Below are 14,394 nucleotides of genomic sequence, written 5' to 3'. Positions count from 1 at the left end.
GTGAGAAAAGCTCCACAAATATGATAGCCACAGATGTGCCTGGCGACTTCTTGCAGGTAGTTAACTTTTAAGACTAAGAGCCTGTTTTGTCCTATATCTGCTGTTTTTGCAGTCCTTCGCATTTCTGTTCTGTAAAAATGTAATCCTATCTAGTTCCCATAGAGATGATGCCTATTAGAAAGAAAATAGATTAATTATAAGAAAAACAGGGTCAGCTACTGAAGTTGCTTAAGTCACACCAGGTGCAAGCCATAAAATGTTAGCAGGCCTGAAGGCCAAATGATAAGAAAGACTCCTGTGAATGAAAGTATGTGGGTGACATCCTGTTTCTGTTGAAGGTCAAGTTGCTGTAATGTTTTGAGATGCCCTGTGTGTAAGCAGTATGCACTTCCCCCAAAGATGTTGTTAAGGGTATAAAGGGGCCGTGCAAAAATAAACTCCAGACTCAGCCCCGGGCTTTGTCTCACTGTCTCTTTCTCATTCGCCGACGCTGTTCATCCTGAGGGTTCCCCTGGATCCTGCTGGGGCTGGACCCCGGCAACAAAGCATACGGAACACAAAGCGCAGAGCCTGAGCACACTAAAAGTGTCTGTTTTTATTTTATGAACTGATAAGAAAAGAATGACTACCATGATGTAATGACTACCGTCTCATTTCATTTTAAGGTAACATATAGAGGATGCAGGGCTCATGGCTGGAGTAGTCGCCTAATGCATGTGTAGGTAAAGCCTCTTACTGCTTGCTTAAAACTCAGATTAAAGAAAAAGAAAGTCTAAGAGGATGAATATTGGTACCCAGTGTACAATGAGGGCAAAGCTGAAAAAGACAATTTTTTTAAATAAATAAAAAAAGAACCCTCATAGTAATGTTAAGTCAAATACGTGAATTAAACCATTTACTGAATTTTTCAAGGCAATATTCTTATTTAGGTAGACTCTTCTTTTAAAGGGGGCTTCCCAGGTGGTGCCAGCGATAAAGAACCTGCCTGCCAATGCTGGAGACCTAAGAGACAAGGGTTTGATCCCTGGGTTGAGAAGATCCCCTGGAGGAGGGAATGGCAACCCATTCCACTATCCTTGCCTGGAGAATCCCATGGACAAAGAAGCCTGGTGGGCTATAGTCCATGTGGTCACAAAGAGTCGGATGCAACTGAAGTGATGAAGCATGCACACACTTCTTTTAAAGAGTTGTTTTCTTACTTCAGAGTTGGAATCATGAGTTCTATGCGGAACTTCTTATCCACGTGGATCTCCCACACACACTGGATGTCTGTTGGGTAGTTTTCTGGATACAGCGGACTGGAAAATGAGCCAGAGAGACTAGAAATGACCCCTCCACAAGAGCTCCTTTCTCCTGAAACAGCAGGAAAAAAGATGTCAGGATATGTCTCCATGGCGTCACTTATGTCTTCCCACTAAGGACCTGGGGGAGTCAGGCTGAATTGACAGATCTGTAGCCTAAGCATCTTCCGGGAAGGAGAGCCTATTCAGTCTAATTGGGATGGGGAGAAGGAAATGGCAACCCACTCCAGTGTTCTTGCCTGGAGAATCCCAGGGACAGAAGGGCCTGGTGGGCTGCCGTCTATGGGGTCGCACAGAGTCGGACTGAAGCGACTTAGCAGCAGCAGCAGCAGAACGCACTGATATAAGAGCTCCCTGCCCTCCTCCCTCTGTCGTCCAATGGGGAAAATATTATCTCTGTCCTGTTGACTGTTTCTAAAGTGGAAGGTCTCATTTGCTGGGAGACAGGTGGAGCTGATTGGCTTGAGGGTTTGGGAAAGAGAGGCAGAGACAGAGATGGAGCTGTACGTGGTGGGGAAGGGGTGACTTTGAGGAGCTGAGGGTCTGAGGAACTGAAGACAAAGGGGGTGGTGTGGACTGTTCTGGGAGGGTGTGACCGGGACCTCCCTTTTACTACTTTTTCACCACTTTTTCTGGGTAGGTTGTCTTTCCTTCAGCTCCATATCCATTGAGACTGGAGCTTACAGGTTTTGGACTTTTAAGAATTAAACAAGTGAAATCTAACTCTTCCATTCTGCTTGTCATATTAATATAACTATATTATTTCATATAATAAATTTATACACACACATAAACATAAATCTGAAACAGCACACCACACAAAAAAAGCAGAAAACTTAGAATCATCAAATTATTTTAGAGGAAATCTGAAAGCATAACATTTTATTGACCTTGTACCCAAATTATGAAGATGCTGAACTTTCTTCTTTCTCCCCTGAACACCTTGTAATCCTCCCAGAATCTCACAGATTCCTGGTCTTTCCTACGATGGAGAGTGGGAAGTGGTGAGGGACACAGCCAGCCCAGGGAGCTAGTATGGACTGCTGTTTGTAGGTTATAAACGTCAGACTGACGCTGAAACCCCTGGGACTGGGTTTCCCGAAGCCTCTACACACTACTTTGCCAACAAAGGTCCGTCTAGTCAAGGCTATGATTTTTCCAGTGGTCATGTATGGATGTGAGAGTTGGACCATAAAGAAAGCTGAGAGCAGAAGAATTGATGCTTTTGAACTGTGGTGTTGGAGAAGACTCTTGAGAGTCCCTTGGACTGCAAGGAGATCCAACCAGTCCATCCTAAAGGAAATCAGTCCTGACTATTCATTGGAAGGACTGACGCTGAAGCTGAAACTAATACTTTGGCCACCTGATGCGAAGAGCTGACTCGTTTGAAAAGACACTGATGCTGGGAAAGATTGAGGGCAGGAGGAGAAGGAGACGTCAGAGGATGAGATGGTTGGATCGCATCACTGACTCAATGGACATGAGTTCGAGTAAACTCCGGGAGTTGGTGATGGACAGGGAAGCCTGGTGTGCTGCAGTCCATGGGGTTGCAAAGAGTCGGAGGCGACTGAGCGACTGAACTGAACTGAACTGAACTACACATGGCAGGCGGTGATGGGCTGGTACCTGTTGTGGGTTCCTATTACAGGACTGTGCCCATAGGACGCAGGCTGAGAATGGGCAGATGGACTGAGCCACATTTTCTTCGAGTTCCTTGTCACCCTCCCGCCTATTCTGATCTGGGCAGATCCACACGCCCCTTCCCAGCTGCTGCTTTAGTTAAAGAGGCAGCATTTCCAGGCATCAGCGGTACTAACGCCACGCCCCTCAGCGCGGTGGGGGCGGGGCGTGTGAGGACAGAGGGGGTCCTGGGCTGAGTCCTGGCCGCCCCACCTTCTCCTGGGAGGGGCTGCGATGGGTGTAGCTTGGGCAGCAGAAGCAGCCCCTCACCCACACTAAGCCAGCCTTTGTGCCCCGTCCTGGGCACACCGTCTAGCATTTCCTCTGGTGGTTCTTTTGGAATAGAGTTACCATGTCAGTTTAAAACAAGCGGCTACCTGTTACATGATCCTGAGACGCTGTGGAAAGACCTAGAAGGGATAAAAAAAGGGAGATAATGCTGACATCAGGAGAATTAGTCTCATCTACAAGTTAGCAAAATGTAACGGGTTTCCTCAGAAATGTCCATGTACATAGGGCAAATGGAGAAGAGTGTGCAGGTGCTGACCGAATGTTCTCTACGGTCCTGGGGCAGGCTAAAGAAGGCGACAGGTTCTGGTCAAGGGGTGGGTCTGGTCCCCTCCCTGGAGCCTGGGTGGGCTCTGTGGAAGCTCAGGCCAGCAGAGTATGGCAGACGCTGTGCCATAAGAAAGACTGGCAGCTTCCACTTCCTGTCTCTGGGTGCTCATGGCACCCTGAGCCACCCCGAGCCACTCTGTAAGAAGTCTGATTCCCCTGCTAGAGAGGCCCTGTAAAGAGGCCCTGAGACCACCTGGAGAAGAAGCAGGGCCTTGGCTGAGCCCCCCTGGGGTCAGTTCAGGACCCCAGGCGTGAGAGTGCGTCTGTCCTGGACTCTCCAGAGCAGCCACGGGGTGACCCTGCTCTACGCTATGTGGAGCAGAAGACTCTCCCAGCCAAGCCCTGCTCCAGTTCCTGACCCACCAAACCATGGCCTCTAATTCAGTAGTTGTTGCTTTAAACCACTGCATTTTAGAGCAGGAGAGGAGCAGGATGGCTCCTTTCATGCAATATGGTGGTGATGGTTTAGATGCTAAGTCGTGTCTGACTCTTGCAAGCCCATGGACCATAGTCCACCAGGCTCTTCTATCCATGGGATCTTCCAGGCAAGAATACTGGAGTGGGTTGCCATTTCCTACTCCAGGGGATCTTCCTGACCCAGGGATTGAACCCAAGTCTTCTGTATTGCAAGTGGATTCTTTACCACTGAGCCATCATTCATGCAATATGGTCTTCCCCATTTCCCCATCATCCATGTAATTTTCAGTTTAGTTGAATTATATAAATGGGAAAACTACAGATGAGACGTTATTTGAATACCCACTGCCCTTGACCCCAGCGCTGGCCCTTTAACTTTAGATGACCTTTCTCCTCTCACTCACAATCCCAACACACAAAGCTGGTCTCCCCCAGGAATACACAGAACACATTCAGGTCTTCTTCAGGCAGATGACCAAGTCAGATGCTCCTGCTAATGACTTGTGCCCTGTGGTGTTGTCTGAGGGTGTGTGCGGACAGGATTCAAAGGGTGAGAGATGGGGCTTAAAATTCCAGTTTTACTACTTTCTATCTGAGTTATCCTGGGTAGGTTTCTTGATCTCCCTAATCCTTAATTGTAGGGACTAAATAAGCGAATATATTCAGAAACCCTAGCATCAGGCCTGCTGCTATGTAGATGCTTAGGAATGTCTGTTGCAATGAAACAAAACACCTTTCCATTACCTTCAGCATCATTTCAAAATCATCACATCATGTGGTGTCTGACTTTTCTAATCTTCGGGTTTTATTATAGAAGAATATCATTCAATCATTAACTTAAAAACTCTTTGAAAACAAGCAAAAGATTCCCAAGAGTATGTACTTTGGGGTCAGACTGATTAGTATCAAAGCTTAGTCCCTACATTAACTTGTTGAGTGATCCTAGGAAAGTTACTTAACCTCTCTGCATCTCAAATTACTCTTTCTGTGAAAGAATATTTAAAATGCCTTTTTCCAGGTTTCCCTGGTGGTTCAGATGGTTAAGAATCCTCCTGAAATACAGGAGACCTGGGTTCAGTCGCTGGGTCAGGAAGATCCTCTGGAGAAGGGAATGCCTACACATTCCAGTATTCTTGCCTGGAGAATTCCATGGACAGAGGAGCCTGGTGGGCTACAGTCCGGGGCTGCAAAGAGTCAGACATGACTGAGAGATTAACAGTTTCACTTCCTGAAGATTAAAGTAGTAGCCTGAGCTAAACAGCTCCCCTTTTTTGTGTTAGTTTTTGCTTGGTCTTTGTGTAGTTGGGGCCAATGAACAGATGTGGTATATTAGATTGGTGGTCAAGAGGCTTGACACCTGTGGTTTAAGTCCACTGGCTACCCCTGGGTACATTACTAATTTCTGTATCTCAGTTTACCTATCTGTAAAATGGGAATAATCACATAACTTACTTTAAGAGGTTACTGTGCAGATTAAGTAAGTTACATAGGTATAAGGCCCCAAAACAGTGCCGGAAAGCATTTATAAGTATTCGATATTATTATTATTATTATTATAAAGTTGCCTGAACAAGAAAAAATATGGACATACCTGGAGGTGTGGGAGGAGGCAGGTCTTTTGAATCTGAATGCACAAAGAAAGACAACAGGTCACTCTCTTTAGTGAATCCAAAGTTTGGGGGAGGTAGGGTAACAAGGGGGCAGGTGGGGATGAAGTGGGGAGGACCATGGTCTTTTTGGGCCCAGTACTCAGAATGCTGCTCCTGGGTCACTCCAGTCCTCCAGCAGGGTCCTTGGCCTTGGAGGGTGGGGCAGAGCCTCTAGGTCAACTCTGCCCCCCGCTCGCCAGGGCTGGATTACTCGTGGCCCCTCTTCTGCAGGATCACCTGGATCATCTGTTAAAATGCAGATTCCAGCGTCCCTTCCCAAACCTAGTTGATCACCATCTCTGGGGGTGGGGTGGGGTCCAGGATTCAGCAAGGCGAGGCTGTGGGGGAGCCAGTTCACACTAACATCAAGGCCTCCCATGTGCAACCGGGGGCTGCCTGTGGCAGGGCGTGTGCCTGGGCCCAGTGCCTGGCATACAGTGGACACCATGCCTGAGTGCAGTGCCTGGCACACAGTGGGCACTCATGGATTGGCTGACAACAGAATGAGCAGATGGATGGATGGATGGATGGTTGAAAAATTCCACCTGGGATGCATAGTTTCACAACGTCTTCAACCACAACATCTGAAATTGTAGCCCGAGAGAGGGGAGGCTACCTGAGCAGATGACCCCGGCATCCTCGTGGTGGCCACAGACAGAGAGGGGCCTGTGAGTCCCCAGGAGACCCCCGGAGGTCCGCCGGCCGCAGGCCTTGGAGGCCAGTGGGACGATGCGGGCGTGCAGGGACGTGCCCTGTCTTGACCCCTGGGGCCTGTCTCATGTGTGTCTGAGTTGCGTGCAGACTGCGGGGCCTTCATCAGTGTAATGTCATTGCAACAGTGTTCGAAGTGAAACTGACTGCCTTTCCTTTACGCTCTGATGATACGGCTGTAAATCAAAGAGGCATGGCTCCTGTCTCGGGGAGCCTGCAGTCTATTTGTTAGTCAAACACAGACTCGAGTGTAATGCTTTCTCACATCAGTACAAGGCCGTGGAAAGACGAGGGTGCGCTCAAGAGAGTGATGGGGAGTGGCTGCAAGACTCCTCTTAAAACACTGAGAAAGAGCCGGTCAAGGACAGAGTCAGGGAAATGCCTTTGAGTAAGGGAAAAAGTTTTTGCAAAAGGCCCTTGAATTGCCATGTCACGCCTGCACATATGTGTCTCTAACACACACACAGAGACATCATCACCTGTGACAATATAAAAAGGAGTAATTCCAAATAACACTTTTAAATGGCATCTTAAAGCCATGAAAATATCAGCAGCTTAGACAAAGAATGAACTGAGTCCAGCAATAAATCACAAACAGCTGATATTCAAGTCCCATCAAAAAAAAGGCGTGACCTACCTGAGCTGTTAGATGAGTCTCCCGCATCTGTTTATGTAGAGAAAAAATATGTCAGTCTTTTTCTGAAATCCTGACTTTTATAACCAACAGCAAAGATTCTCCTTACATCCTTATAAATGATTATTCATCTGATATGGGAAAAATGAGTCCCTGTAAAGACCATAGCACTTGAAGAAATGGATTCAGCTATAGACCTAGGAAGTGTCTTGCTGGTGGTTGGCTGGCTACTGTGCTTTGAGAAAATGGTCAGATGGATGGGCACATTTGGGATGATATGACCTAGACTCCTGATTTTGTAGCAGATGAATTTCACATTGGGGGCATCTCATGGTAGCTCAGATGGTAAAGAATCTGCCTGCAATTCAGGAGACATGGGTTCAATTCATGGGTCGGGAAGATGCCCTGGAGAAGGGAATGGCTATCCACTCCAGTATTCTTGCATGGAGAATCCCATGGACAGAGAAGCCTGGCGAGCTATAGTCCATGGGCTCGCAAAGAGCCGGACACGACTGAGCGACTAACACTCCACACTTCAGATTTGTACAGTCATTCTCCAGAACATTGAAACTTAGGAATAAAAAACACCCCACGAGGCTGTAACTGGGTTGGACGTTCCACAGATAATAAGACACCTCCAAGTAAGCAGATGGGTGAGTGAATGCTACAGCAAACAAGACAGTGTTTTAAAAGATGCGCCTTCTGGGACTTCCCTGGTGGTCCAGTGGCTAAGACTCCACACTCCCAGTGCAAGGGCTCAGGTTCAATCCTTAGTCAGGGAACTAGATCCCACATACTGCAACTGAATTTGCATGCCATGTCTAAAGATCCAGTACACTCCAAGGTAGACTTCAGACCCCTAGTGCCACAACTAAGACCTGGAACATCCAAATAAATAAAAATAAATTAATTTTAAAAAGACGTGCCCCCAGTTAAACCACCTGATGCAAAGAGCTGACTCATTGGAAAAGACCCCGATGCTGGGAAAGACCAAAGGCAAAAAGAGAAGAGGGCGGCAGAGGATGAGATGGTTAGATAGTACTACTGACTCAGTGGACATGAATTTGGGAGATAGTGAAGAACAGGGAAGCCTGGCGTGCTGCAGTCCATGGGGTTGCAAGGAATCGTACACGACTTAGTGATGGAACAACAACCGGTTAAAAGTCCCAGGCGCCAGCTCCATCTCATATGGCATGTCTGTGAACAAGCGGTCTTTCAAGTTCTAGCTACCAAATCTCTCGAATCACTCCGGGTATTACAGCTGCTAGTTTATAGAGATATCTCGCTACTGGAGAGGGCTATTACTAGACCTCCAGAGGTGATTAACACACTTCTAACTGTTCACATCTAAATATATATATATATTTGACATAGACCGTTTTTAAAGCCTTTATTGAATTTGTTACAATATTGCTTCTGTTTTATGTTTTGGTTTTTTGGCCACAAGGCATGTGGGATCGGAACTCCCCCATTGGGGACTGAACCCTCACCCTTTGCACTGGAAGGTGAAGTCTTAACCACTAGACCACTGTGGAAGTCTATCCCAAAGTACTTTGAAAAGCTGTCGCAAGGCAATTAAAATCAGCCATTCTAGTTTACTGATTCGCTGGTGTTAGACGACTGAGTGAGGAAAACGGTAGTAAAAACTGCCAAAAATGCAGCCCTTTGTCAGGTACTGATACCCTGCAGGTGCTATCCAAAAGACAGCGTGAAGGAGTCCTTTCAGCAATCCTGCCAGAACGCAAGCAGTCTCCTCATTTTACAGATGAGGAAACTGAGGCTCCAAGAGCTTCAGAGTTGATCAAATGCTGTCTGAGTGTCATCACCAGCTCCGAGATCCAGACTCAAGTTTGCCCAGCTCTGCAATCTTCCTTAGATTTACTATATTGGCTGCCCCTTTAAACAAAGACCTTTAGAAATACTCCTTAAAAATCCCCATAATTAATCATGCTTTTTTCATATATCTGTATGCAGTAAGGCACACATTCCTTTGGTAATTCTTACTCTCAAATTAGAAAATTTTAATATTTTATTCTGGGAATCAGTTAAAATCTTATCTGTTCAACCAATTCAGAAGGGATAAGTGAAGTGAAGTGAAAGTCGTTTAGTTGTGTCCAACTCTTGGCAACCCCATGGACTATACAGTCCATGGAATTCTCCAGGCCAGAATACTGGAGTGAGTAGCTGTTCCCTTCTCCAGGGGATCTTCCCAACCCAGGGATCGAACCCAGGTCTCCCGCATTGCAGGCGGATTCTTTACCAACTGAGCCACCAGGGAAGCCCTAAAGAGATAAAGCAAACATCAAATGCTACGTGTTTGAGGATCCTGTCTTCACCCCTAGTGGCGGCGATTTAGTCTTGAAGTCCTGTCCAACTCTTGCAACCCCATGGACTGTGGCCTCCAGGTCCGTGGGATTTCCCAGGCAGGAATACTGGAGTGGGTTGCTAGTTCCTTCTCCAGGAGACCTTCCTGACCCAGGGATTGAACCTGCAACTCCTGCTTGGCAGGCAGGTTCTTTATTGCAGAGCCACCAGGAAAGCCTGTCTTCGTCCCTGGCTGACTCTGAATTCCAGCAGGGTGGTCCTGAGGCACTTGGGTGGTGACCGGCGGGAGGAGGAGAGGCTACCTGAGCAGATGACCCCGGCGTCCTCGTGGTGGCCGCAGTTGTGCTCCGACCAGCCCGAGTGCGCGCACTGGCCCAGGTAGCGCTCCGCCCCGGCGCACTGCAGGTTGTCCAGGAAGATGTCTCCAGAGCCCGGGCCGAAGTGGGCCTTCCCGAGGGCGGACACGGCCTGACCGCACCCCAGCTGCCGGCACACGACCTTGGCTTCGTTCAGGTCCCACAGGTCGTCGCACACGGTGCCCCAGGCCCCCCGGTGCAGGACCTCCACGCGTCCTGAGCACCGACCTGAGCTGCCCACCAGCCGCAGCTCCGGCCAGTCCCCTGCAGACAGAGAGCGGGTGACTGTCATGTAGCCTCCTGGGCGCGTGCTCACTCCCCTGGGGCCAGCTGAGCTCCTCACCCCACACTGCTGCTCGGGATGGAGAACTCAGTAAAGGGTCAGTCAACTAGTCACAAAAGTAAAAAACAAAACTCTCACTAAAGTCACACAAAAGTCGCTAAAACTGTCAAAACAACATTTAGCCTAAAACATGCATTAAATTAACATCTACTGGGCCAGAGCTATATGCGAATCTGTGTTGGCTAAATGCAGAAAAACAGAGTATCACAGAAAACCACAGTGATTTTGAGTGTGTGTACGTGTTTGTGTGTCCACCTTCGACTTCATAGTAACTCTGGAAGATAAGCCAGCTTTATCTCTGAGGACACTGATAGCTGGAGAAGCAAAGTGTATGTGTGTGTGCTAAGTCTCTTCAGTCGTGTTCAGCTCTTTGTGACATCATGGACTACAGCCTGTCCGGCTTCTCTGTCCGTGAGATTTTCCAGAAGACTGGAGTGGGTTGCCGTTTCCTTCTCCAGGGGATCCTCCCGATCCCGAGATCAAACCTGCATCTCCTACGGCTCCTGCATTGCAGGCAGATTCTTTACTGGTCAGCCACTGGGGATGCCCAGAGAAGCAAAGTGACTTACCCTAAATCCCATGTCTGGTCAGTAGCTGATTTCAACTCATTTCTCCTGCTTCTCAAATTCACTATTTTTCTTCTCTCTGCTATTCCAGCTCACTGCCGCTGGAATGCCTCTGGCACTCCACTCACTTGGAACAAGTCTATTAGTGATGCAGGTGTGAGGTTAACCATGAGCAGGACAGGCCGTAAAAAGAAAAGGCAGAAGCCCACTAGAGGGTGCTTATAAGTTGCTCAGGCTTTGATGACTCTGAAAGGTGTTGAAAAAATGAATTCTGCTTGTTCTAGGATGCTAGAGCCAAAAGATCCCAAGAGCTCTGAATGGCCCTGAAAAGTCTGCACAGGGTCAGCGGGCCCGTTGCAAATAGACGAACCACTTGCAGTCAGTCCAGCTTCTGCCTACGAGGCAGTTACAGATGCAGACATAAACACAGGCACTCAGAGGCAAGGACAGTGGATGAGGAATGTGTGTGTTCCATGGCTTACCTGGTCTTGCTTTTACCACTTTGGGTGTTGCTATTGGGATTGCTGTGGATACAAGAAGACACCCTTGAGTAAAACGGGAGGATGCAGACAAGTCTGAGTTCAGCCTCCACTAAATGCCACAATTCTGGCTAATTCACTTTTCCTATCGTCCTTATACTCTATGACCTCTGAAGTCAAATTCTCCTTACAGGCGAGTCTCGATATTGGCCAGGGCTGTGAGATCCAACAGAAATAATATCCCCTCCTCTGCCCAGCCATGGAAATTTGGCATTTACATTGTGCCGTTTCGTGTTAAAATACATTCGCCGTCAGTGCCCTTCTGGGGAAAACAGCTCTTTCTTCTGCAAGCTTCTGCTTTTGGCTTTTGCTATTAACTCTCCCTGCATGCGGAGTGTCTGATTAGATGCCCTTCATTGTCTTTGATAAAAACAAGGAATTAAGGAAATCAAATGGATACAGTACCCAATGGTTCATGTGTGTAATTTAGTTCTACTACATTCTTCATACTTGTGTAACTTGTGTAGACAGAATCTCTCAAATAATGTGGGTTTGCAAAGGAAATTAGGAAACATACATAAGAGAGGTCAGACTATGACAGTAAAAACACCAGGAGCAGGGACAGGGGAATAAATATGAACGTGGAATTAAGATTAAGTAATGTCAGTAAAGGACTTCCCTGGTGGCTCAGACGGTAAAGCGTCCGCCTGCAATGCGGGAGACCCGGGTTTGATCCCTGAGTCTGGAAGATGCCCTGGAGAAGGCAGTGGCAACCCACTCCAGTACTCTTGCCTGGAAAAGTCCATGGACTATAAAAGGTGACTCACTGATTAGATGTGGGGTCTGGGAAACAGCATCTGCAAATACAAGAGAATCATCATCAGTAACTGTTCAATGCCAATCTCAGTGACTTCCCCCGGCCCACTTTGTGACACAGAGTGCCTCCTTTGCGTTTAACAGCATGTTCCCCGAGCTCGCTCAGTGAGTTCCTCCGGCACTTGCTGAGATTACAGACTAATGAGCAGCTTCCTGGACACGGAGGATGCTAGAACTCTTCACCAGTTCAGATTCTTTCCTCTTCGTGGTAAATAGCACAGGACCCATCACTGCATGTCCTCAGGACACCTCCTCTGTCCATGGGATTCTTCAGGCAAGAACACTGCAGTGAGTTGCCATGCCCTTCTCCAGGGGATCTTTCCCACCCAGGGATCGAACTCTCATCTCTTACGTCTTCTGAACTGGCAGGCGGGTTCTTTACCGCTAACGCCACTGTGTTTTATTTGTCCTCAAATTGTGTCACATGTGTTTGTCTTGAATTCCTTCTAGATTGTACATGAGACTCCCTTAGGCTGGGATCACACCTTCTGTAGATACCCACCTAGTACTCAGAGTAATTTCAGCAGTGGCTTCCTAGCTGGCTGCCTGCCATCAGATGGTTACATGAGAAAGAACAGCCTGTGATGAGGCTGCCAGGTACTGAGCATTTATCACGGGCCTCACTGTGCAGACGGCTCTGCTTGCATCTTTTCCAGGAACACGCACAGCAAACCTAGGAAGTAAGGCTCTCTTCTCCCCATTACATAGGGACAGGACCGGGGCGTGGAGAGGCTGAGTCTCTCACCTGAAATCCCAGAGTCCCCAGGCAGACAGCCCAGCTCCAGATCGCTTGCCTAACCACCCTTTCTTACCTTTGGCTTCGGAGTAATAATACGCGACGAAGTTCTTCCCTATGTTGTTGTAGCTTCGGTAGTACACGAGCGTCAGCGAGCTGGAGGACGACGAGTAGGTGAGATAGGTACCAGAGCAGGTCTTCCCCAGGGACTTTGCTGAGGATGGAGGGCCGTCCAGGACTTCAAAATACTCATTGGTGCAGTCCAGGCTGGGGAAGCAAGCACCGGGGGAGCCTCAGTCTCCCCCCACCTTGGTGGATCTCAGAGTCTGCTGTGAGGCAGACTGTTCTGCTGCTATCAAGAGGCTGGGGCAAGATCAAAAGGCTGTCATCATTCAAACATTGTGTGTGTGTGTGTGTGTGTGTGTGTGTGTGTGTGTGAGTCCCTCAGTCATGTCTAACTCTCTGCCACCCCATGGACTCTAGCCGGCCAGGCTTCTCTGTCCATGGAATTCTCCAGGCAAGAATACTGGAGTGGGTAGCCATTCCCTTCTCCAGGGGCTCTTCCGACCCAGGGATTGAACCCAGGTCTCCTGCATTGCAGGCAGATTCTTTACCATCTGAGCCAGCAGGGTGGGCCCAAACATAGTAGATTGCCTTTACCCCATTTTTTTCTGAGAGCCATTGCCTTTGGGGATGGGATTTTAACTAGAAGAGGGAAGAAAAGCCTGGTGCAGTATGTGTAACCCTGATGAGCCTTGAGCACCCTGAGGCCACAGGTACCTTGAAACCTGGGCCCAGGGGCAGGGTCAGCCAACGGGCAGCCACTAGGATGTGGCTTCAGGGTCCAAACAGCCTCCGTCCAGGCTTTCAGCAGCCGACCTGCCCGAGAGGGAGGTGCACTACCAAATCAGCTCAGCCGGCTTTGTGGAAGTCATCTGACTGTGTTGTTCTTTATTGTGAAGTTCTGTACAGAACACGGGACTCAGAGAACCATTTGCACATCTCAGCCTGATGAGATGTCTGTTCCAAGTCAGATTTTGATGAAGCAAAAGTCAAGAGCAATAAATAATTTGTTTCTGAAGGTTAGTTTCTGTAAGACATTCACCTATGAATGATAGCAACCTTGACAGTTTACAATATTAAAATTTAAACTTTCCTGTTTTATTAGGTCTGAGGGTTCCATGGAATCTGCATCTTTAGCCAGCAAGCTGAAATACATACATACATACTATCAAGCTCTGTCTCTCACACCCCATCACATACACCCCCCCCCATACAAAGCATACAAGTGAATTTTATTTTAGCTACAAATTCATGGGCACAAAAATCAATCATATTTCTAACAAACATGTAGAAACCAAAATTATAAAACAGTATTATTTACAATCACTCCAAAAGAGAAAAGGAAAAAGAAACACCAACACACACATCTAACAACACATATATAAGACCTGTTTGCTAAAAATGACAGCTAATCCAAAATTAATGGATATCACCTGATGCAAAGAGCCAACACATTAGAAAAGACCCTGATTCTGGGAAAGATTGAAGGCAGGAGGAGAAGGGGACGACAGAGGATGAGATGGTTGCATGGCCTCACTGACTCAGTGGACATGAGTTTGAGCAAGCTCCAGGAGTTGGTGATGGACAGGGAAGCCTGGCATGCTGCAGTCCGTGGGGTTGCAAAGAGACAGACATGATTG

General features: G+C 47.8%; 1 protein-coding gene across 1 annotated transcript in view; it reads right to left on the bottom strand.

Moving 5' to 3' along the window:
• LOC133069908 (deleted in malignant brain tumors 1 protein-like) overlaps window positions 1-14,394 on the bottom strand; it is a 74,458-nt gene that overhangs the window by 49,187 nt on the left and 10,877 nt on the right. Inside the window, exons 7-11 of the mRNA XM_061161351.1 lie at window positions 12,768-12,958; window positions 11,907-11,936; window positions 11,083-11,124; window positions 9,604-10,006; window positions 1,200-1,298 (exon numbers count right to left, since the gene is read on the bottom strand). Coding sequence (XP_061017334.1) covers window positions 1,200-1,298; window positions 9,604-10,006; window positions 11,083-11,124; window positions 11,907-11,936; window positions 12,768-12,958 — 765 coding nt within the window. The remainder of the gene's footprint in view (window positions 1-1,199; window positions 1,299-9,603; window positions 10,007-11,082; window positions 11,125-11,906; window positions 11,937-12,767; window positions 12,959-14,394) is intronic.

Source organism: Dama dama, chromosome 15 (assembly GCF_033118175.1).
Source record: "Dama dama isolate Ldn47 chromosome 15, ASM3311817v1, whole genome shotgun sequence".
NCBI lineage: Eukaryota > Metazoa > Chordata > Mammalia > Artiodactyla > Cervidae > Dama > Dama dama.
This window is presented reverse-complemented; position numbering and strand designations above follow the sequence as displayed.